Genomic DNA, 25,922 nt, shown 5'->3' with positions numbered 1-25,922 from the left:
TTCTGTGGTTATGTAACTGAATTACATATTTAATAGGTATCTCCATTTCTAAAGTAAACATGAACAGCTCACAAAATTAACGAACTTGTGACAACCCAATAATTTGTCCGGGAGTTGCATACTCGAACATTTAAATCCAATGTAATAATTGAGATCACTTAAATTCGAAGAAAATTAATCAAGAAACAACCAACCATCATCCTACTAAAGTATTTCTATTTTACCAAGGCCCACTAAGCTATATATCTCTTTTTCAAAAGCAGTCTGGCCACAAATGATAGCTCAACGAAGTGGCTTATCACGTGGAAATGTATAGCAGCCAAATGTGGAGAGAAAAACTGGGTGACCCGGAGAAAAATCCACGCGCAGACAAAGATGCAAACACCAAATATACAGCAGGCGTCAGAGTTTGGATCGAACCCACGACCTCCTGCATAACAGGTGAGGGAGTTAACATCTCGCCACCACAGCGCTAAACTAAACCGTGGATGTCATTATTTTGTGTCATGTTGACCTATAAAATACATTAACCTCGATGAACGCTCAAATAATACGAACAAATATACCACATCTAACCACAAAGTTATTCCTAAGTCAATATGCCTGAGCTAAAACATTTTCTTTCCCAAGTCGGTTCACTTTGTATTGCAAACCAAGTTTGTAAGTTTAGTTGTACACAACGTACCAACAACAGCAGAGACTTGCGCAGTGCGGTTGCCATGAGATGAAATTCCTCTAGTTATGAACCACAAAACTATTCGTAAAGCAACTTTTGATGAACTGCAAACTGTAGCAAACAAAGGCTTCAGAAAATGTTGCTTCGCCGTGCCAGACATATATTCTCATCCATTCCACAATGATAATGATGCGCCGATTCAATAATCAGAGTTATAAACAGTTCCTTTATTATTACTTGAAGACAGTGGTGAGTACAATGAAGACTGACTACTACAGTACATTATAATGGCAGGTCAGCAGCTGAAGCTTAAGTGGTGTTACAAGAGCGCAAACAACATTCTACAAGAATGCTAAATTCACTCATAGATGTGTATTTCATGTTGAAGGAAATAAACATAACCTTGGCAAAATGACATTAAGTAAACATGTACAGTTTCCTTTAATTCATTATAAGTCTTTCGTCATGTAACGCGTATATTGGTCCACCTCCCATCCAAAAAAATCATTTACTACTGTTTTCAGTCAAGCAAAAAGATGGTTATTTCAGCATGTTACGTAGTACCTTATATAAATGTTGGATGATAACTGCATGGTAACAATGCTTCCAATGAACATTCTATGTTTGTATTATTAATTAAAATGTGGTCTTACCTTATTAATTTAAATATATACCATACATAGTGCCATATATTTTCACATATATTAATATAAAAGCAACTTTGTTTAGTCGTACTGCTTCGGAAACTCATGCAGTTATTGCTGTTTAATGAGGCCAATTGGAATAAATATGGATACACTTTTACAGGACCTACGTAAATTTACTACAAAAATGTCCTGCTATTCGAATATATCACTTATCGCTGCACCAAAGAAGAAAACAAAATTAACAATAAAATACTGTTACTAGCTTTAAAAAGGCATACTAATTTAAATGTGCCTAATTTGGAGCATAGTTCTGGGTAAAAAAAACTAATTCTAATGCACATAATAATATCAAATGTAGAAACAACAAAACACCACCCCTTTCATTCCTGCATCTAAATTGCGCACACACAACCAACACCGCATTGTTAATTACTTGTTATTAAATGATCTATGTTGTGTATGTCAAAAGCAAAACAACATCATTAACCAGCTGGTCTTTCCACAGACAAACAGGTTTTGTGGGTGAAAATCTTATCTTCTATCGATATACTTTGAAAAGAAAATATAAAATTACACTAATGAGTTATACTTACTCAGCTATTGTTCTCAGTAAAGAGTGTCTCGAAACCGCAAGCTGCGTTACAAGTGGGTGTCTGCTATTGGAATCCGTTTCAGTTCCACGATTTGGGAGTTCGTTATGCTCCCGTCATCATGGCTGTCTCTGTAGGAGCCATCCTCACTCACACTCAGTCCAGCGCCTGAATAAACAAAAATGAAATGAACATCAAAATAAATTTATCAAAGGACATTGCAGCAAATGACATCGCTAGTTAATCAATTAAATGGGATAATCTCTTGAAAACGTTAAATGATTTACACTGGGATGTGATAAACACCGGTTATAAATATTATGAATTCCCAATAAATTATTTAGATGATTCTTGGCATATTTTCAATAGCTCTTTGGAACATAACTTCAGTTATACATTGTAGAGAAAAATATCTTATCAAACATAATTGCTTAATCTATCATTCTAATACAAAATTTTCAAGTGTTAATGGTATGAATACAATCCTTCCATTAGAATTATGTCAAAATTTTTTCACAAAATTACATGTACGTAATAGTTTGATACATTTTATTTTAAACATGCAAATACTGTATCACAACAATATCGTACAACATCCGTGCATTGTTGAATGTTCCACGTAAAATATAACCAACAAAAGTAAATAAATGAAAAATAAACACACTACTAGAAAATATGTTTTATAATGAAGACATGTTATCATACAATTTTTCATCACATTATATTATTGTCTATGTGCAATGAATGAGCATAAATCAGTCACAGGTGGCCGTATATTTACTCTTTGTAAAGCAAAATATGTTATGCTTATGCCCCAGGATTTTATTATCATTTCAGAAATAACCTCGATACACCAAACAGTTATGTATTCATGGTCATGTAAGGTCAACACAATACTCTTGATGTATGCATGGTGAGACCTGGGAGAGGTGAAAAGAGGCACATTGGGTGCTCATGTTACCGAGGGTCCCCATTGACTCCTGTTTACTATGACCAGGCAGAGACCGCCACGTCTCAGCTTCCATGGACCTTACAATAATTATGCAAATGTAAACATTTACATATGCGCAACGCATATCTGTTACCATTTAATGGTTGCCAATGCGCTCAATTCAATTTCTCAGATTTCATTCTTTGAAGTCTTTTTTTCACATAAGAGAAAAGCGATTCATGTAATTGTAGTGTAACATTCACTACCAGAATTTCCCTGCATAAGTAAGTGGGGAGCTGCTGAGTGAACCCTTGTTTTACTGTCACAGCAAACGTCGCAGCCTTACACCTGCCGGTTAATTCATTCACCCCTGAAATGGCTCTCTCGGTAGACTCACCTGCTTTGAGTGCAAAAATTAGGTCATCAAAGTCCTGCGAGTCTTCGTCTGGAAGCAGTCCGTTGTTGACGTACGCGTACGTGGGGTCGTAGCGGAGGCCCCTTTGAGGGCTCTGCTTGGGAAGGCTTTGGGCACGGCTCGCTTGGCGTACGGAGTGGCCAGGCCAGTCCACTTGGGTCTTGAGCAGAATTCAAAAGGCACAGTCAACTGAGCACCACTGAATCACAAGGCTGTGCACAGATTTCACGCATGTTTTCATAAAATACCACTTGACGTTTAACTCCGTGCAATGTAACTATGTAACAATTTATTTTACATTACCAAGTAAGGCCCACTGAGCTATATAGCTCTTTTTCAGAAGCAATGTAGCCATAAATGATAGCTCAACGAAGCGGCCTATTACTTGGAAATTTCTAACGGCCAAATACTCTAAACGCGTGTTTTTAAATGTGGAGGTAAAAACTGGAGGACCCGGAATAAAAACCACGTGATTACAGGGAGAACATGCAAACTCCAAATATACAGGGGACCTCCTGTATACCAGGCAAGGTAGTTAACATCTCACCACCGCGGCACCCCACTATAAGCAGTGTCTTACAACTATGGGTTAGACCGCGTAAATATATAAATGTGTCGTTAAACCCGCCACCACCTGACACAGCCAACTAGTAAAGTTTGTTATGTAAACAAAACATGCCAATTCATTACCAGTACAGCACATCGGTGTGTTGGAGAACAAAGGCACAACATTTACAATCTGAGTACTGTCGCTTTGCTCTCCAACACACCGGTGTGCTGTACTAGTAACGAATTGGCATGTTCTGTTAACATGACAAACCTTACTAATTGGCTGTGTAGAGTGGTGACGACTTTAACGACACGTATATTTACATCATCTAACCCAAAAAAAACCTGTATTCTGGATGACATTGGTCGCGAAAGCCTACGTGTGAAACTGTCTTACAACTATTGTATTCACATTTAAATACAATTAAATCTCAGCTGATATTGTTTCCTGTCTAAAGCCACACTTAAAATAAACAAGCCAGGTTATTAATACATTTGTATATTCCACCACAATAAACAAATGTAATTTTTTCACTAAATTGCAAAAGAAAATCCAGTAGCCATAGGCAAAATTGTGAATCACATTCTGGAAAAGCTCAGTGATCTATTTGCTCTTTTTCATAGGCGACCTGGCCACACAAAACTCACCGAAGTGGTTTATGAAATGTGTAGTCACATAATCTGAATACATGTTTCTAAAAGTGGTGAACCAAACTGGAGGAACTGGTGGAAATCCACGCGACCACGGGGTGAGAACACGCAAACTCCAAACAACACATACAGACGTCAGGGTTCGATTGAACCCACGATCTCCTGCATACCAATCGAGGTAGATAACATCTCGCCACCACGGGATCCCGTGACAGTAGGTGTATTAACCATAAAATACACACCGTCTGCTTCGCAGTGGATGACATTCACAATAGTAGGCCATTGTCTGCTGGCGTCATGGTCCGCATTTGCCAAATTTGAAAAATTACCAGCAAATTACTCAATTGGGATTATACACAGCAATCATCCCCACACCCCCTCCTGCGAAAACTTGGCTAGACCCTCCTGAAACACAATCATGAGTGTCAGTGAGGCTTTCCTGAGGAAGCCATCATTCTAATATATAATGCTAATCACCCACTGCTTCCAAGCAAAATGTTATTTTATTTTTAATAGGTTCTATTTCCATGTTGCTACATTTCAATCCATCTTATTTTCAGTTGCTGTCAGAACCAAGTGCTAGAGACACAATATCTGAAGTAACCTCAAATTGTACAAATTATATACTGCACTGATAACCCTTGTTTACATTTTACATGTACAATGCAGGAGCCCAATACTATCTTAAGAAAGTACAGAATTGGATTTAATCCATTTGTGAGAATTTTTGAGTTTTATTCACTCGCATCCATGGGGTTACTCCAGATTTACTCTGGTTTCATCCACTTGCCAAATACTAAATATAATGGAAATGGTCATACAGCCCATTCCAGGGCCTTCCTGAAAAAGAACATCTCAGGCTTTCCTAGATAAAGGGCATTATTATTAAATTACAGTGTAATAAAGTAATGACTTATGGTGCAAGGAAGAGTGGTTGTTGTGGACAGGTTATTACCTCCTCTAGGGCAGTGATGAGGTTCTGGGTGCTTTTGTTGATGTCTCCAATGTCCTCAGGATACGTACTGCCAGGTAAGGGGTGAGTTGCCCTCCCAGACGCCTCTCTGCTTGCATTTAAATTGTAGCTGGTTTTCACTGGCCAGCACAGCTGATTCCGCAGCACTGCATAGACCACCAGCGTGTACAGGCCCTGGAATGGCAGTGGCACATTTCCAAAATTGCATTGTGATAACTGCAACACATTTTGCAGTGAAACGCTTGATGTAAAATAAGTTTGGAAAACCAACTGTGGAATCGAACTCGGGTTAGCAGGTTCATATGCCGTGCTCTAGCTATTGCACCACGAGTCCACCAATGACTTTCAATATCAATAGGAAATACAAACAATTGCAGTTTCTGCATGGTTGCTGTATATTGATTAAAAGCAGCACATGCTCTTTTATCTCTCAGACTTTGTTGCAATAAAAAACTGACAAATCAGAATAAAAAATGTGGATAAACAAGGGTCTAATAGAGCAGAAAATATAGAATAAAAAAAAAACCTACCTGCAGACTATTGCAGATCACAAACAGAATAAGCATCCACAGTCTCCGATATGCCAAGTGCAGTCCTCCCCAGAGCCAGCTCAATGTGATTAGCACAAACAAGTACAGGATAAGTGGGACCTCTGGGAAAACACACACACAGAAACATACATGTACAATGTCAAACGTAGAAATGCTTGATAAGCAATGTGTGCACAGTGGAATATGTCATAATATTTCAGTTGTCACCAGACCAATAATATGGTTTGAATAGGGTTAAGAAAAACATTTTTGTTTATCAAATGCATGTGAAAGGCTCCTAACATGTGCAACCCATTGTATGTGCCCATTCAAAAGTAACCATTATTGTCATAATTTATTTTGATGACATAAGGATGTTTGTGCTCCAGCTATATATTCACCCACCACATAATCAATTTATCTACGTATTAATAACCAACCAAAAGTGTGACTAGGGCTCGTTAAGTCTCGTTGACTTCGTCCTGCACGTGGCCCCACCTGAGGAGTTGGGCTTGCCCCTGAAGACGTCATCGTAGCTGCGCCACTGCTCAGCCAGCTGGTAGGCATGCAGGAGGGTGACAGTTGAAGCCAGCAGGCACACGAGCGGTCCAAGTACGGCCGACACCAGCGCCACGTACTGCTCACGGACAAAGCAGCTACAGAGCAATAAGCACAGCCCATGACACAACACAAAACACGTCCGTCAAAGGGGTTGTTATTTGTAAATGGCAATAGTAAAAGTGTCGCCCTGCATTGCTTGCTTTTGCGTCTGCTGGCAGCAGGGAGTCCACAAGAGGGAGCTCTAGAAAGCCCCACTCGAAGGTAATGTTGGGCCTACTCTTCCACACTGGTCAGACTTTTTGCCATGCCAGAAAGACCCAACCAGTGACCTCAGGATTGCAGTGGCCAGTGTGATAACCATCACACCATGGCAGCACCCCTGGTTTATATGTAAACAATCCTGTTTACTATGAAATAGATTCATAGTCGATTTTCTATCTAATAACATAGGGCATAACACAAGTAATGAGACATTCTCAAATCCTTTTAATTAAAATAATTCATCATGGTACAAAAAGGATAAATATTTATTTGCATTTATGGTTCCTCTTTCATTTGATTTGAGAAATGTTATTCATGTATCCTCATATTACACGTCCTATTTTCTAAGTAATAAATTGTGAAACGTAAGATATTTTAATGGCTTTCAGTTGCTTTGCAGGTGAATATATTTAGAGCAATGCTCTTTTGTCAATTACATTAAGGAAATACACACGTAAAAAATTGTCCTTTTCAACGGTACACTGACAGTTCTGATAATTAAATCCCCCCCCCCCCCCCCAAAAAAAAAAAACAGACACAATTCAGTGATAGAATTGAATAAAGTACTGCAAATAATACACCCTTTATCCTTTTGAAAAATGATTTAATTTACCAATTTTCTCAATTGTGACCTCGTAGTAATTTCGAGGCATTGCTTGCGCTGGGTGGACTTACAGATCACCATGAATGGCGCCGTAAACGTTTCGTGACTCCCAGCCGAGTGCAGCCAAGAGGACAATCACCAACAGGACGAGCAAGGCCACGGGCAGCCCCCAACCCAGGATTACAAAGAGCGGGAAACGCCGGTCCGTGTGTTCGTCATTCAGCACCAGCACCTGCCACAGATTGATGGACTAAAAGCAATGGGGAACGGGGAAGGTGAAACAATATCAAGTAAGAATAAGTTAATATGGGTAATAATAAACATCCTGAAACAATGGGTTTAATATTTCAATGTGAGCATTTTAGGGGGGGTTTCTGTATTGAATACAATCAGTGTGAATTAAAATGAATGCTTTGTGCATGTTTATGAATTCAACCCAATGGCACCCAAACGCATAGGGCAAGCGGCACTTTGTATGGTTGTGAAAAATTAGGCTGCCGAAATTTGCATTTTTGCCATTGTCAGGTGGCATACAGCTTTGCAGATGTCATAAAGACCTCCACTTGAACATTGATTTTGAGGTTTGTTGGTAACAAAAAAAATCTGCTCAGTCGCAAACAATGTGCATTTGCAGTGTCTTTATAGCTAAATTTGTAGTAGACCCCTGTGAAGAAATCTGTATCTATTAAGATTTGCCCATAGTAAATGGAGCACATGTAGAGTGAGCACAATGACAACTGGATTTGCACAAAATGTAGTTAATTCCAAATGTGCAAGAACTCTTGACAGGGTTTTATTTCATCTTCATGCATTCATGGACTAGATAATATGAAAAGAGTCAAATCAATTTGTTGTAATTTAGACTATACATTCAGCAAGCAGCACTTGTAAACATCGTTTTATATAACATCTGATTCACAATCCAGGTTTTTATTCCCTGGATTATCCAGGCAAATTCAAATTCAATGCCCCTGCATAAAAACAATTAAATCCTCATGAAGTGCTTATTTAGTTCTCAATAATACCCCAAAACAATTATTTGATGTGTTTTATAAAGTAAAGTCTAAGTCACTTATACATTTAAAATATGAAAGGAATCTAACGTTTTGTATTTTGAAATACTCTGCAAACATTTGAATGCATTGCACTGCAGTATGACGAAGCAATGCGATGTTAATAACACTCCTTTTTGTTAATTTGTATCAAAAAATAAGATAAAATGTAAAAAAATTGCAACGGTTGGTACACGTTACTTTTTCTAAAATCATTGTGATATATAATTAAAAACGTTGTGCCAAAGCAGCAGATTTCACGTGAAATTGGAAGCACAGAGTCCTTATGAATTACAATGCAATTCCCGTGAAGTGTCGACTTTACCCGAGGCTGACACTTACCTGCACCAGTATCCAGGTGAACTGCGCCAAGAAGAAGTAGTGCACGATCAGTCCCATCGCAAAACAGCTCTCGTCTGACACCTGGCCACTTACATAGGCGGCGATTAGAAAGACCACCTGATGGCGGACACAAATGTTAATCGGTAGCATTAGTGCAGTCAGTGGTGAGCATGACAGCCTGTCACATGTGCACCCCGCCGTGTTGGTCATAAAAGCCCTTTTCAATTACCCATCATTAAGGTAAACATGCCAAGGAGAATTTGCCCCACCGTATGTTAGCTCTGCAGAGATGTTCTACGTCGTGAAAAGAAAAGCACTTCTCATGACGTGAAGCATGGTGTATCATTTTTTTTATGCTACTACGCTTGGATAACTATATATTTATGTTTTATATAAATAATATTGCTCCAAATAGTGAATCATGTCAATATCAATGGAGAGATGTGTATCTAATCACGTTGAGTCCAGATCTTAGTGTGCCATATTTAATTTAGAAAATACACGATAGGAGTATTTAGCATTTTGATTCAAAATAATGGGAATGATTCATTTTTGTTGCAACAATAAAACAGGCAGCTTCAATAAATGTCTTCAGCAACCACTCTCACCAACCACTTGAGCAAGCCACATTTAGAAAAGGGGTTCCTACTTTTGACCACCTACATACTATCAATCAATTTCTGGAAAAGACAAATAAATGGTAAATACCATTACAATTCACCTTTGTAGACTATACAAGGGCATTTGACTCAGTGAAACATTAATGCAGTCATCCAAGCTCTGACAAACCGAGGCATAAACGAAAACATTTAGAACTGATAAAAAAAGACATCTGAAATAATGAAACAGCGACAATGAGACTGCATGAAGTAACAAAATACATTTCAGAGTCGGGCCAGTGCATTTGCTCTCGCCAAAGTTATTCGCAGAACACTTGCAAGACTGTTACGATTCATGGAGGATTACACCCACCAAGAATATAGCGTTCATTTGTACAGACACAAAAGAAATCAATGTTTCAGGCGATTAAGCCACCAAATTACCTGCGTGGCAAAGCATGCAAACAGCATGTGCATGAGCAGCTTGGCTGCAAACATGGAGAGACGGGAGCAGAGAAGATGTGCAAGGAGCGCCAGTGCTAGGCCTGATCACAAGTACACACACACACCAGCTGTCAAAACCACGTGTGCATTCGCATGATTGTGTATAAAGTACAGGTTCAAGGGACAGCGCTGCAATTTCTTGCTTACATCACAGCTGACAAAAGGGCCTTCACGAGAGGGAGCCTTCACTACAGAGAGCCTCGCCAAAGGGTATTTTACCTGCGCTTCCACACTGGCCAGGTGTCGTGTAGAATGAGAATAAATCATTTTTTATTTTTACTCATTTAACAGTATTCCACGGAAAACATCTCAACTCTTTATCCCACCGCGCACGACGTGCTGATCTGGCGAACCGCGGCAAACACCGTTTCTACTGCCGGGCGAACGGAGGTGGCAGAGATTTCGGAGACTTTGCACCGTTCTGTCGACTGCTGTGGCCCGGGAGATGGAACGGGCGACCGTGGATCGCGGCAGGCAGCCCACCCACAGTAATAGCCACACGCAAGTGCACGAAGACATAATTGATGCATTCAATGCTCAACTATTCTCGCCACTTTGTTTATTTGTTTAAAGCAGATGTGATTTTTATTCTCACCAGCACATGCGTCCATCGTTCTGCGCAGGTCTATTGGACTTCATAATAATGGGGTACTTTTATTTGGGGGGAGGGAGGTTTGTTTACACAGAAAACACACAATGTGCGAAGTTCATATTGAGACCTCTATTTCATCAGATTTTTGTAACAAACCGTAAAATTAACTCCCAAGCATTTACACATGAAAAATGACCAACTGACAGAAGCTGTTAAATAATAACTCTCGCTTACTTTTGGAACGAAACATAGCTATGCTAAAGATAGGGAGTACAATCTATTCTGTGATTTTTCAGCTACTACTTCATCTTAATATGTATTGTCGTTTAGCTGCTTGCCCATTTGGTATTTTTGTTGTTATAACAAAAATAATTGAAGTGTGCTTGCCATACACAGGAGGGGATTCATGTACGGTGCCTTACCAGTCATGCATATGATACAGGATATGTAGACCGCTATGTTGTATGAAGCCAGGTTGTCCGTTTTACCATAAACGGCATATGTCGACATGTGAGAACAGGCGCATTCAACAAAGTTGAAAGAGTCTTCTACAACCCGGCAGTATTTGCTGTCCACCAACCAACTGTGGACAGATGACACACAAGATTTCTATATATATGGTGAAGGATGGGTTTTGGATAAAAAAATTACAGGTTTTCATTTTTTAAAGAACAATTTCTTAAAGATTTTCGGATCACTGACATTGCGTATAATTTAACGTAACTTCGTGCTAACAATGTCACTCGATATCAAGTGACACTACTTTTGGTGGGAAATCCCAAAAGTGATGTAACATGTGACGCCATTTACCGTGACATCATAATTTCAGATAAATCCACAATAAAACATTTGTCAGAATTTTATCCTAAAAATTGGAACATTTCCCTGAAATACATATAACACAAACCAAGTCAAATCCCAAGTAGTGAATGCATACCTCCTGTGCAAATAAAGCTATGTTGACACGTATACATCTGGCTCGGTAAATGATACCCACGGTGATGTTTAATTGCATTGCTCTGATTAAAACTCGTTAATATTTGGGGATTTTTTTTGAGTGGAAGTCATGCATTTTTTGTACCCCTCATCAGCAGGGTTCCAGAGAAGACAAGCAGACTTATGTGGCACCACCCTTCTGTCTGTGGCGTGTATCCTGTACGTGACTTCTCCTTCCTGTGTAAGTGGCCTTGGTGGGATGCCCTTCACGCCAACCGACAATACCTGAATGCACGTACGTGGCACAGGTTATGAATTAAACTCCATACAACCTTGCACAAGACAAAAAATTGCCAATGGCTAAGTGAGACCAAATTACTTCAATGAAAGGCCCATAAGAGGCCATTTTACTTGCTCAATGTAACTTACTGGTTATAAGTGAGAACTGAACAAACGTAAAACCCCATTTGGCCCCTCTAACAAGAAATTAGAGTGCATTTTAACCATAAAAAAAGCTTGCAAAAAGTAGAATCACCACAGCAGGGATAACGAGTAGGGTGCTGCTCACTGCAACCACGTAAAGACTGCAGTCATATTCATGATAAATATCCCTCATCCACCACAGCTGTCAAATGTATTTTTAGAAAGCACTTCCTTGGGTGGGGTCAGTCAGTAAGTGATGTACCTTGCTTATCCTGGTTGTCAATTATATCCCAATAAAACATTTTAATTGGAAATGACATTTTTTTTTTTACCAAAGCTCAGAAATCATATCCGCGTTACAAAATGCTGAACACAATGCAGCGTAAATACAAACCAGTATCAATAACAGCAGTCCAGCTGGTTGCCTCAAGGCAAAAGTAGTTTATGATCCCTTGACATGAACCGTGTGTATATTTGATCTACAGATCATCATTTTATCAAATCATTACAGACACATACAGCAAATGTGTTGGCTTGGAACAGCATATGGCTCAACATAATGTGTATGGCATTAATTCAATGTATTTTTATGATCAGGGATCCAAAATGTGAATTAAGACATCCTTTACAAAACTAAATATACCAAACTTGATTTGGAGCTTTCGTAACTCCAGGAATTACTCTTTGGCTCTTTCGGTAAAGTCACGTAGAAATACTTTATATACCATTAACTTCAAAATATACCATTAACTTTATTTCACATCGTTACAAATATACAGGAATTCTTCATACTTTTTTCTTCAAACACAAACGCCACCCTCACCGTGCCTGCCATCACAGATGGCTGGTCTTTTGGTTGGTACCACTGCTGGCTCCGGTACTCAACGAAGAGAACATCATAACACTCCTGCAGGTTAGAGCCAGTCACGGGCAGCAGTCGCTCTGGCAGAGCCAAGGAATCTGCGGCTCGGCCCACAAAGTGATGTCCATTTATTTGTTGAGGGTACCAACGGGCAGACAGCACCATCAGACGTCCACATGAATCCAGCATGGTCTTGCCTCTGTTGTGTGCAAAGGGAAATGCCCATGGTTAGTTTCACAAAAAGAAAAATACATTTGTATTTAATTATATAGAGCCATTTGTCAATGCACTGCTGGATCACAGACTCCCCATTCTGTGTCGATGAGCGTTGGTGAATGAGGGCCCCAAGATCGGTTTAGATATAATTCGCCGCTGATGTTAGCCATGGTCAGGGGTTGCACACATTTCACTGGGTTCGTACCAGTGTGCCGAGCACTGCACTACTTCTCGCCTAACAAAGAATGGTGTAAATTTTACTCTTGAATAACCCTGTTGGGATTTTACATAGATGCCACCATGGGAAATCTAAAGTGTGCATTAAATCACAAAGAAAACAATAAATGTAGATTTGGCTGTGCAATTCTAGAGGGCATCTCACATGACAGTTAATCCATGGTAGTTAAAGATTGCTTCTGTGGCTTCATTGTAATCACCTGGACTAATTGGTATAACACCCTGCACAAAAATCCAAACCAGAATTAACACAAATACGCACCTATTATTCGAACGTCAATTGTTCATATATATATTAATATTATAAACAAACATCTGTGACACCCATAACGTTCATTTTCTCAATAGTGGATTAAACTTAAGGTATAAATACATTCCAATAGAAACCAAAAAAGGATGAATTAAGAGACCATGCTGTCCAAATGAATGGTTTACCTGATTGGGGCAGAGTCGCATTGGGTGCCTGTAAGCAGGGAGAAGGCAAAACGTTCCGTCACCTCCCCAAGAAGCGTATATCCACGCGTATCGAGCCGGCCTGGGTCCACCAGGTGACACAAGATGTTGTAGATCACCTTATTAATCGACTCATTGAGAGCTCGCTTCTCTCCTTCACTAATTATCTACCGAAGGGGACAATAAACAGAGCAGCCATTGCAGATGTTTTACACTCGTTGCCTTACTGCACCTTCTACAATATTGATTTTGTTTTTTACACATTTGCATAGGCGTGATGTGTAAGCTCTCTAGCCCGTGTTTGTCTTAGCCTATGCCGTTCGGCAAAGATGTCTAACGTTTCACTCGATCTGCTGGGAGCTACTTCAGGAATTTAATGGAAGAAACTCCCAGTACGTGGAGCAAAATTCCAGACACCATGGGTAATAATACACAGGACAACGCGAAAACACATTGGAATAATACACCTGGACAACGTGAAAACACATTGGAATAATACACAGGACAACGCGAAAACACATTGGAATAATACACAGGACAACACGAAAACACATTGGAATAATACACAGGACAACGCGAAAACACATTGGAATAATACACAGGACAACGCGAAAACACATTGGAATAATACACAGGACAACGCGAAAACACATTGGAATAATACACAGGACAACGCGAAAACACATTGGAATAATACACAGTACAACGCGAAAACACATTGGAATAATACACAGGACAACGCAAAAACACATTGGAATAATACACAGGACAACGCGAAAACACATTGGAATAATACACAGGACAACGCGAAAACACATTGGAATAATACACAGGACAACGCGAAAACACATTGGAATAATACACAGGACAACGCAAAAACACATTGGAATAATACACAGGACAACGCGAAAACACATTGGAATAATACACAGGACAACGCGAAAACACATTGGAATAATACACAGGACAACGCGAAAACACATTGGAATAATACACAGTACAATCAGAAAATACATTGGTATAATACACAGGACAACGCGAAAACACATTGGAATAATACACAGGACAACCCGAAAACACATTGGAGAGCATACACGTTTGTTAGTTCCATGCCGACGATCGACATTTCAGCTGTTGCAGGTCGCTGTAAGATGGCCCTCAGGGTGGTGTGATATGTATTATTGCTTTACGATCTCTTTTCATTACCGCCGCTGTAGAATTTCACGTCTCAGCAGACCCTCCGCGAAACAATGTCAACAATGAAGAGCTCCATTTGTATTTAATTATCAATAACAATGTTTAACAGCCTTGTGATGTTCGAAAACATTTGCTGTGACTCCCATCAGTCGCCATCCAGGTGTGTCCAACCCTACCTCCGTAGCTCTTTCACAACACATCTTTCCACACATTCTCTCCAAGCCTCTGCCTCCCTCCCATACAGCTTGCCAGCCATCTCAGATCTCTTCTTCCAAGGTCTCCATCAATGCTAACACCATTGTGCTATCTTTATTATGTCTTTTAGGGTTGTATTGATGTGTGACTTTTTTCTCCAAGTGTTCGAGATTGCATGCTGGGAAGTGTTTGGTGCGAAATGTCAGGACATCACACCAAGTTACGTGTGATAAGTCAGAAATCACATCAAAGAGCTGAAAACATATTCCTGTTATCCACAAAACTCCCCCACTCACTCCTCTGGTCCTTCCCTTCCAATTAATTATTAAGTTCTGATTAATCAACCTCTCAGTCAGACGTTTAATTCATTTTAAATGACCATCATCTTCCTGACGGTCTTTTCTGTTTTACCAGACAGCAATTAATCTGCCCATAGGATACCCCTAAGCCCTCAGCCTATATACCATTCTAACTAACGGAGCTCACATTCATCTGTGTTACACAACGTGATTTTTTTTCTCTGAAAAATCCAAGCAGGTAAACGAACCCATTGCGCTCAGTTCACCAGGCGATTCCATACCTGATGCAGCACCTGCAGGCAGGCGCTGAGCTGCTCGGGTGAGGCCTCTTGCTCCTGCCCCACTTTGCTTTCCAGAGTCTGCAGGATGCGCTTGATGGTAGCCTCCTCCACAGGCTGCTGAAGAGGATCCAGGAGACTCCAGTAGAACTGGGTGTCTGCGTCCGTCACGACGGTGACATTGGCCAGGTTGTAGCTCTCGTCCAGGCCCACGCCCCCTGTCGGGGAGCTCAGCAGCACTTGGAAGCGCTTGGGGACGGGATTGGGAGATGCACTCTCGGGCGTGAGTGTGATGTCGAGGGACACCTCACGCTGGCCTGGCTGGAATTCCAGATGCCCCTCAGATGGAACAAAATCTTGGTCTGCAATAGCTGGGTAAATCATCACGCCGCCCATCTCCATCTCTGCACGACGCAGCTCCTGCAGGAAAAAAAAAACAATTATAGAATTTTAATTTGAAAATACATACAACCTAACTGACCAGCGTGGTGAAGTATTGTCAAATAACCCCTCGAACCATCATAGTATGGGGAGGCCTTCATCCTAAGGTGGATTGACAAAGGACTGTAATCATTACAATGCATGCAGTATATATTTTAATTTGTTAATTTTCATAACTTTTCCTGTATTTATCTTCAACAAAAAGTTGAGCAGCATAAATGTATGACAAAATTAGGTTAATCAGATTTTCACATTCATGACATTTAAAGACGAAAACGTGTTATTTGAATCAATAACACTTTAAAGTTGGACTGATTTTTTTCTTTCATTTTGAGTAAAAAAATATATAACAGGGAAGAAAATTATAATAAAATATTTTTAGAATATAATTAAAAGTCTAGACATGTCGTGAAATGTCTGGCACCATATGCGTCATGATAGAATATAAATATTTATCTGTACACTTGCTCTTATTAATACATTTAATTACAAACCTCTAACTAGCATGGTTGGCTACCTCCGTGTGAAAGAAGTTCAACATATACACCATTGGAACCTCATTTGCCAGTAAAAAATATGATAATTGGTTTTTTACCCTTCTATCTGGCAACAAAACTGACACCTTTTTTACAAGGAGTCATGTTTGCATAGACCACAATACCAGCAGTCATAATGCAAACAAAAAACATAAGTCGGATAATGTATGCAGTCCTTGAAGTTGATTGGTCCACACCCGAGACAGCTTTCCTTAGAGCCTAGTCTCACATGGGTTGGACCAGATGACAACTTCAAGGACAGTGCATACATTATCAGAGTTATGTTTTTTGTTTGCATTATGACTGCAGGTATTGTGGTCTATGCAAACATGACTCCTTGTAAAAAAAGGTGTCAGTTTTGTTGCCAGATAGAAGGGTAAAAAACCAATTATCAAGTTCAACATACATACACAGTGGCTATTGCGACTACCCTGTAATGACACAAAGACAACAGAAGGGGCTATACTACGGACTCATGATTGGGAAAAAGGTAAAACACAATCCAGAGAAGACAACATCTTAAAAGGTTTTCATTGAACGAATAAAGTTCAGTTACATTTTTCTAAATTCATGAAAGCTATCATGTAATTTTAGACACTAGCATTTTAAATTCATTCGGTTATAAGGAAAACAAATATTTTATAAATAAAACATGAACATTTTAATTGTCCATCGGCTATTATCCCTAATCTTAATGTGTCCTGCCCAAGTTAAAATATATCTGAGAACTGCTGAGACCCCGAGTTCCAATCCGGATAGCAAATCATGATCCGAGTTCTCAAGTGCAGCGAGTTAATGGTCTCAACCTCGTCACTGATGACTGCACACAAAAAACACGTGACATACAATTTGTTTTTTGACTTAATTTGACAAAATTCCACCCTTGAAAATGAAAAATGTTGGTTTTACTGCCAGTCTGAAATTTGTTTCTCTGTGGCAGAGAATGTGGGTAAGCACAGCACCCCTGGTGTATATATCAGAGGTCAGTTGAAGGGATCTGTGAATACATTGTGATATATCCTTGCATGAGCCATTCTCTAATGTGGAGGGTGCCCTGCACTGGCCTCTAAGAGTTCTGAATGAACACTCATTCTGATGATGCATTGGGAAAACATAAATTTGGATAAAATTTTACAAATTGTAAACATAAATATGATCAACCAAGTCGATGAAGTATCATTCATGCATTCATCGCGCATAGTAAGTGAAAAGTGTTACCTCTTGCGACAACATTTGCATAAACTACTCTTGCTGCCATACCAGTATCTCGAGTAATTTGTTCAAGTCTGGTCACAATTAATTGGCATTGAATAGATGCATTTTATTTGCAAAAAACCCCAATATAATTAGATTTTAGACAATTTCCAAATGTGTTTTTTTCAATCATAACCTGAATAAGAAGGTCTGCTTGGGAACAAGCCTGACTGTAAGATGAGAAGTGCGGCAATCCAAGTTGGGAGGCCTTAACTAGCAGTGGATTCTCAAACGGATGATGGCAATAATGATGATGACGACGATGATGATCATCATGATAATGGGCAGCCTCGTACCAGAATCCTATAGTGCACGGCGACGGGCGTGGAGATGCCGTATTCGCGCACGACACGCAAGGTGACGATGCTGGACTTCTGGTGCGTGACCATCAGCCTGGAGCCCACGGCGAAGAGGACGAGGCCATGAGGGTGATCACTGCTCTCCACGGTCACGTTGGCAAAACGGTTCGTGCTGTTGATCGCCGCACCCTCACCAACCCAGTAGATCTCAAGCAGGAACCAAGCTTGGATTTCGGGCACCTTGAAGACAACCGTGGATTAATTGCGGTTTACGCATGCACCGCAGGGTGCAACGGCTATTGCCAACGAAAAGTTTAATGTCGCAGCGTCTTGTGACAATCGCATCGCTTTAAAAATAATCAAACGTCGATACGTTTAACCTTTTTAAGAGTATGTAAAAGCCCACGCATATATCAACACTACTGATCGCCGTAAATTAATAATCACGTTTAATTTTCTTTATAACGACGACATATTTGTTTACGTATATTAATCACCATGAGCGTCATTAACCCGCATCTTAGTGCATTAACATTACTGTTAAAATGGATACCTTATCAGGCCTGAGGCCCACACGAATTGGACAGCTGAAATGTCCCGCTTGACACACCGTCTCCCCAGTCACCGCCTCCAGCTCCTTCTCAAGGCTCACACCCTCTCTGTGTAACTGCACTGTGTCCTTGTCAAAGGTCGCCCTCCAGGCCACACGTACATCATCAAAGACCCTGTTGTCGACACAAAACACGTGAAAGCATCATTCAACAGCACAAACACGCAGAGACCAAACACCTGACGACATAACCATGTGCACTGGTTGGGGCAATTTATGCCAGCAAGCACCGATTAAGGTAGGTGTGGTGCACATGGAGGTGGTATTGCCAGCTCCATGCCCAACGAGCTACCTTTTGTCTTCCCAGTGCTGATGTTTATACGCCGCACCAGGCACCAAGCACTCATTTAATGCAGGCGTGTCTCGCTTAACGAGCAAGATACGGGACCCGAAAATTGCTCGTTAAGCGAAAAAATTGTTACATGATCGTCGTTTTGCCATTGAGTCCCATGTTACAAGCTGAATTATGTGTTCAGCCCCAAATGTTCCACTCTGAACAACCTTTTCACTCGATAAATACAAATTAAAATTTTAAAATAAAGTAATAAACATCAAATGTAACACTGACCACACATGAAGAACCACAGTGCTTACAGGTGCCTGTCCACAGCGTCTGTGATTAACACCCCCCCCCACCCATTGCTCGGCCACCCACCCATTACAGTGCAACCACGAGCCCCCCCCCTCTCCCACATGGCAAATCACACAACACAGCACAACTGGTAAACAAACAGCTGCGGTCCACGGTTCGCCCCCTGCCACATTCGATAGTTCGGTCTCTACTCGTTACGCAAACATTTGCTCGTTTTGCGAACAAATTGGTCTACATTCAAAATGTTCGTTATAGCGAATTTTCGCAGAAAGAGCGCTCGGAAAGCAAGACACGCCTGCACGGAGTTAACCGAAGGGAGGCCCGGGAAAGGCTTCAATATACTTGCCACTAACTGTATGAAAATAACAATAACCTTTCTTTCTGCCGTATAATTATGAGCTCTGCAGAGCGACCTTCTTCCGAATCTTCATCCAGCACCACTCCCAACAGGAAATGTGGAGAAAATCCCAACATTCCATTCTGCAGATCATTTCCTAGGGCGAGCAACAAACAGCTTGTGGTAAATTATCGACAAAACCAGACAAAGCATTCCTCCCAGCTGTAATATGATTGGATTGAATATTTCACCAAGATTTGGAAATAAGCTGTGGTATTTTTGGCCAAAACGGCTGCAATGTGGAAATTACGCAATAAATATATTCATAACAATGCAATATTTTGTATTACATTTACTGGTCACAAATAGCACCACATTATATGATATATTTAGAAAACAACCTTTTGTTAGACTCAATTCTTTAGCCTACACCTGGTTTTGAATAGTAGATTAAAATAATTGCCCGTGCACATTTTATTTGCTTAACAAATGGTGAAATAAGAATCCTAAAATGTTTACGTAATATTTGAGCAAACAACAAATATATAGGTCAGGCATAATATGAATGTCTATGCACTTGCATATTAATCTATTACACCAGTTGTTCCTGAGGCTAACAAGCATGATTAGAGTGAAACTTCCCATCAGCCTGGGATAGAGTATTTGTAAATCTGCCAAGGCAATATTCAGATAGAATTCAAATACAAATCCTTTATGCAAGGTACACCTCACAATGTATATGCTTATAGCAGTAACACTTAAACCACGCATTTTATACGTATGCACACACACACACACACACCATGCATGCACACACAATGGAAACAGTCGTATTACCTAGAATGATTACTTTAGCATATCCTCTCAGTCCAGAGTCATTTGTTGCTATTGAGGCCCCTCCAATGGGATCAGTCAAGTATACAAAGAAAGCCTCCTTGCCCTCCGTGACATCGTCATCGAGGATCGTGAGTGTGACTAAAGCCTCCGGCACTCCCTCATGCAGGCTCACGTTCACATCCAATGACTCAAAGTCTTCTCCCTCTGTCGCCAGCGGTAACGTATTGTTGGCCAGAGCATGTTGCAACTCAACGGAGGCCGATAGAGAATGAACAAATCGGCTTCCTGCAGCTCTGACAGTCACGCCAACTGTTCCAAAAAGCCCTCGAACTCGGCGGACAATCAACTTTACAATGTGGACCTTGTCTTCCACAACAAGCATTTCACTGGGACTCAAACCGAGTACTCCGTGGGGGTCATCATTTGCTACAATGGTAATGGCCTCAGAGCTGCCATCCGGGTTTAGTCGTGGACTATGCTCTGGGTCATCAGGCTCAGGCCAAGCAGATAAGCCAGTAAGGTTAACGAAAAACACCTCGTCCGGTTCAGGTATGTCATCATCAAGCACAGACATTTCTATCAGGGCCTCAATTTGTCCCCTTTGGAATATCACTTCCCCCTCGAGCACAGGAACAAAGTCCAAGTTTGGTGTAGCTGAACCACTGATGGTTTGGTATGTCAATCGAGTTCCATTGCCTTCATAGCCATACAGTCTCTGGATCTTCAGCACGGCAGAGCCATTGGCTTCTTGTATCCTCAGGGGCTGCACGGCTTGGTCAAACTGGAAGACTCCAAATGGCTCGATTTTGGCAAATGATTGATTCTGCCTTCAGAGACAAATATCAGGGGAAGAAAAATGTGAAGTCAGCGAAAAATATTTTTCCATCAAAGCAAGACTATTTTAATTGTGAACAAGTATCACAGTATTATTTATATTACGTGCTTATAGTAATACACTTATTTACAGACACATGGTATGTTTTTTTTCTTCTCTCCTGGAAATAAAACATTGCCCCCAGCTCTATACTTGCACATGGCATTAAACCCACTGTGCACAGCTGCACCTAGCTGATTTGTGATGAACAGCAAAAATGTGTCCATAGCTTGCGATTTAGGAATAAAAAAAAAATCCCTTAATCCTATTGCAAAGCTGTTTATGTCCCACCACACTATCTGGGGTGAATGTATCTCTGCCAGTTTAAAATCAGTATCCCTTTCTGAACGTATATAAATATAATCCCACTTAAACCTCATTCTGATTATGCATTACCTACACATATTTTCACGTTTGTACATTTATGCAAAGAAACAAATTCATTCAGCAAACATAACTATTTTATGACTGAATATTGTTTTAGGCACGAACTGTTAAATACAACCAAACAAGCACATAATGCAACCAAAGGCTGATCACATCCCTAATTCGCCACACATCGTTCTGTTGATCAAAATCTCTGAGTTAAAGTAGAAGGGGAAATGACATCATCTACCTTATCTTGGCCCCACCAGTTACACTGCTGTATACCTGTGTGATATGAATAGCAAATGATTCAAGCTGCTTGCTACGTGGCATCAGCCTAAGGTCTACAGAATGGTGTTGTTCTCCATGGGCAAAGTGAATCAAACCTGCAGAAAAACACAATGACAATTCAATCAACTTAAAAACCTGGATGCATTAACATTTTTATTTTATTTTTCTGCTTATAATTGATTGCAGATTGTTTTTATAATTACACACATTTTGTGATTATACACCCAATACTAATCATTACGTCGTATATAAAGGATGGTACCCACTTGAAACAACCAATGAAAAGTTCAGTAAATTGTTACCCTCTTTAATGAATAACAAATTAGGTTAAAATGACTCATACATAAATGAACATATATTATTTTGTTAATGCTGTCTATGCTATATGTAGTTTCTTGTTATGTGAACACCTACGCACAGAGCGGAGCTATTAATGAAGAGAAAGGTTGTTAAAAGAAAACTTTGTTCCACTCCCTGCTGGTGAATTTGGAGCTTCAAAGGCAAATTATGCTTTCAAAATGGCCATGACACGGACACATAATGATCTGCTGTTGTGCAAAGCATCACGAGATCCAGTTACTGCCACAATGAAGCAAACAGAAATAATTGGCCTAATGTCTCTTCTTGCAAGGGTGCAAAGTTTATTAATAATACTCCCAGGCACGGTAAAAGGTAAAAGGCGGTGCACGGCCAAGGCTGAAATTGTGCCAGTATTAGATGAACATGGCTCACCTGGGATAATAACAAATAAAAGCAGCTGACGTGTATTTTGATTTAAAAACAAAACAAAACGGTGGCTTGATCCTCATTACAATTTTGTACGTACCGGCTGGTGGAAGAATTATGCCCGCTGAGAAGGCATTTGCGCTGCTTCCCTTTGGAAACCCACTGTTCCAGCGCACAGTGACATCCCCGAATTTGCCGTAGCGGGAGACCACAGCCTCACACTCGCCGGAGCTTACATTGCTCACCCTGACAACTGTCTTCTCAAAACCCACCTGGGCACACACATCAAAAACATTGGAGACATTGGCATATTATTTTTTCAAACATCATATTTGATCACCTTACGTAATGTACTGGGTGTGACAATTATTATTATTATACATTAATGCATTGTTTCAAACTTGGTATGTGCTGATCGTTCAACACTAACCGATGAAACATTATGGACATGTTCAGACGAATAATACATCTTCGTACTTTAATATGTGGGGGTTTTTCGCCCAAAAGCATGCAACTCTTTCATTGCACACTTGGTACAGTTTAACACTCTGAAAATTAAATGTATCACACCTATTCAATCACACCAAGACTTCTGGAGTTACTCAGTTAGAGGTGTTGGACATATAATTATTAAATTTTCAATGTTGTGTTGGTTGACATCAGGGATTGAACACCTTTTTCAGCATGGGCCTGACACCAGAGTAAAAAAATATTAATAATAAAAAATATATATATACAAATAATGTGCTCAAGCAGGTCCTCACCATGGCATTTGCAGCTTCAGCAGTAACTGTAATTATCACGGAGTTTTGATCACTGTGGACTCTGGGAGGCCGGGGGGAGGTGCCAGATTCCAGGAGGACATTTGTGAGGGTCGCCACGAATGTGAAGCCGACAGGTAGAAACTCCTGTTACACACACACACGTACATTTGAATCCTCAATATAAAATATTTATCATCCATAAAACTTATTTTCTTTAGTAAAAGTTTCAACATGCCGTAAAACACCATAACATGACTAACAGAAAAAAAGTATCATCATAATTAAGTGTTATAAAGGGGTATAATAATTACCTCTATTAAAATAGGAATGAATGCTAAGCCAGAGGAGGCCCCATCTTGTATAGTTACGCTCCCAAAGCCAATATCCTGGCCTGTTGATGCCCGGACGTGGTATGACACCACCACATCATCATGGGCTCCCGCCAGCCTGCTGATGTTCAGCTTGATCGCTCGGGTCACATTCTGGCTGCTGACCACTGCCTGCAAATTGGGCAGCAGTGCAAAAATACCATGTGGATCTCCGTTGGCAGGAACGGTGAGTAGGGTGCTGTTCCTGCCAGGTTCTATCTCGGCCCCTCCCTCCACCCGAGTGATGGAGACGCGAAAAGTCTCATCAAGCTCTGCCGCATCATCCGGCAGGAGCCAAAGAATGATGTCAGCATCTCTCTCCATGTCAGGGATTGTCACCACTCCGTGACTTGTTTCAAAATCCTCTTCAACCCCAGCGTCACTTTGAACCTCCCAGTAAACCTGCAAATGAAATTATATTCATGAAGGTCGTTTAAAAAGTAATAAAAATAGGTCCTCAACTGTTATCCATGGCATGTCTTCCTAGCTTATTTTTTATATGTCACCTCTTGTCCAATTTAAATATTCATGAGAGTTTTAAATTCTTCTTCTTGGTTATTTCGGTAAAGTCACGTAGAAGGGAAATAATAAAATAATACAAATTTAACATAATAAAATACAATTCTCACGCGTCTTTCCGACAGACCTGTTCTTCACCTGAGGACGGCTGCTTGCATTGTGGCCGAAACGTCGTGAGAATTGTATTTTATTATGTTGAATTTGTATTATTTTATTATTTCCCTTCTACGTGACTTTACCGAAAGAACCAAGAAGATGAATCCCTGCAGTCACGAAAGCTTTAAATCGTAATTTTAAATTCTTATTATTTTTTCCCAGAAGACTCTCAGCTAAGTCTCACGAATGTTTAATGAGGATCCTGCTGAGGATGTTTGGCCAATTCCTTATTGAGAAATGTCTCATTTAGTACATTGATGGAAAGTATGTTTTTGATATTAAGTGAACAATGTGGTCCTACATTTCCTTTTACTTTAATCAACAGGTGTATACGGGGATCATGCAGTTAATAACATGTTATGTTGCTTATCACGTGGCTTTGAAAAATTTAAGGAATATTCTGTACTTTCAAACTGATAATAGTGTTTTCATGTCATTCGATCGTACAGCAAGCCTTTACCTAATCTCGCGAAAAGTGTCCACATCACAAGCAGCACTCAAAATCGGACGCGATTAACATAAAGTACCACGACATTTGATTACGTGACAACACAGCAACCAGCAGGGTCCAGGATGGAAGGCAGAAATGTCAAGAGATGAACTCGCGAGACAGAGCGTGCTACTTCTGAGACAGGTAAACAACAAATGTTACACCAGAGAAGAACATGTAACAGAAGAACAACATTAGGAATTTTCTTTTGCATAATTTTATTTAAAAAACGCATTTAAGAGTTAGTTTTGAGATGGATTAAATGTATGACATACCATCACATTCCAAGAATATCTGCCTGAATTTGGACAATATAACTATACTTGAAAAGTGTGTTTACAAGTACGGTAATAAAACATCAGAGATAGCAATGTTTCATGTAACTTGTGTTATTATAAATTTGCTCTACATTTTCTTGAATATCAACAGTATAGAAAAGAAAATACGTTATATATGCTTAGAAAATTGCTTTTTAATGGGACGAAAAAATATTTTAGGCAAACATCTCAAATATAACTGCAGTGGTATTAAGTCTTCGTCTACCTGCCCAAGTGCTCACTTGCAATGGAAAAGTACTTTTAATAAAAACACGGTACTTTTTATGACCACAAGACACAGGGTGTTCCAAGTGTCTGAAAAGAAAAACTTGCCTGTTATGTTTCCCTCCCAGGAATGCCAGTTTATGTATCAAATTCATCACCAAATATTTGGCATGCATACTTTTCAGTAAGTAACCCTTAAAACGCTACGGGGCGAAATAAATAAGCTAAACACACACTTTATCTGCCTCTTGGTCATTTTAAAATTACCGACTTAGGACCAAAGGTATCGCGTAACAAAATTTCACCATTCTTCACATTTATCACCCTAAATACTCGCAGGACACATC

General features: G+C 40.1%; 1 protein-coding gene across 1 annotated transcript in view; it reads right to left on the bottom strand.

The window, feature by feature from the left end:
- Positions 1-888: 888 nt before the first annotated feature.
- Positions 889-25,922, bottom strand: part of ADGRV1 (adhesion G protein-coupled receptor V1) — a 103,127-nt gene continuing 78,093 nt past the window's right edge. Inside the window, exons 71-91 of the mRNA XM_078600104.1 lie at positions 23,812-24,270; positions 23,501-23,644; positions 22,837-23,008; positions 21,970-22,105; positions 20,480-21,306; positions 19,679-19,799; positions 18,657-18,828; positions 18,101-18,343; positions 15,577-15,993; positions 13,587-13,771; positions 12,660-12,897; positions 11,559-11,698; positions 10,900-11,060; positions 9,826-9,926; positions 8,783-8,899; positions 7,460-7,638; positions 6,461-6,618; positions 5,963-6,084; positions 5,415-5,606; positions 3,242-3,419; positions 889-2,081 (exon numbers count right to left, since the gene is read on the bottom strand). Of these exons, the coding sequence (XP_078456230.1) occupies positions 1,963-2,081; positions 3,242-3,419; positions 5,415-5,606; positions 5,963-6,084; positions 6,461-6,618; positions 7,460-7,638; positions 8,783-8,899; positions 9,826-9,926; positions 10,900-11,060; positions 11,559-11,698; positions 12,660-12,897; positions 13,587-13,771; positions 15,577-15,993; positions 18,101-18,343; positions 18,657-18,828; positions 19,679-19,799; positions 20,480-21,306; positions 21,970-22,105; positions 22,837-23,008; positions 23,501-23,644; positions 23,812-24,270 (4,581 nt within the window). The 3' untranslated portion in view covers positions 889-1,962. The remainder of the gene's footprint in view (positions 2,082-3,241; positions 3,420-5,414; positions 5,607-5,962; positions 6,085-6,460; positions 6,619-7,459; positions 7,639-8,782; positions 8,900-9,825; positions 9,927-10,899; positions 11,061-11,558; positions 11,699-12,659; positions 12,898-13,586; positions 13,772-15,576; positions 15,994-18,100; positions 18,344-18,656; positions 18,829-19,678; positions 19,800-20,479; positions 21,307-21,969; positions 22,106-22,836; positions 23,009-23,500; positions 23,645-23,811; positions 24,271-25,922) is intronic.

Source organism: Lampetra planeri, chromosome 13 (genome assembly GCF_965212315.1).
Source record: "Lampetra planeri chromosome 13, kcLamPlan1.2.h2, whole genome shotgun sequence".
In the NCBI taxonomy this organism is placed as follows: Eukaryota; Metazoa; Chordata; class Hyperoartia; order Petromyzontiformes; family Petromyzontidae; genus Lampetra; species Lampetra planeri.
This window is presented reverse-complemented; position numbering and strand designations above follow the sequence as displayed.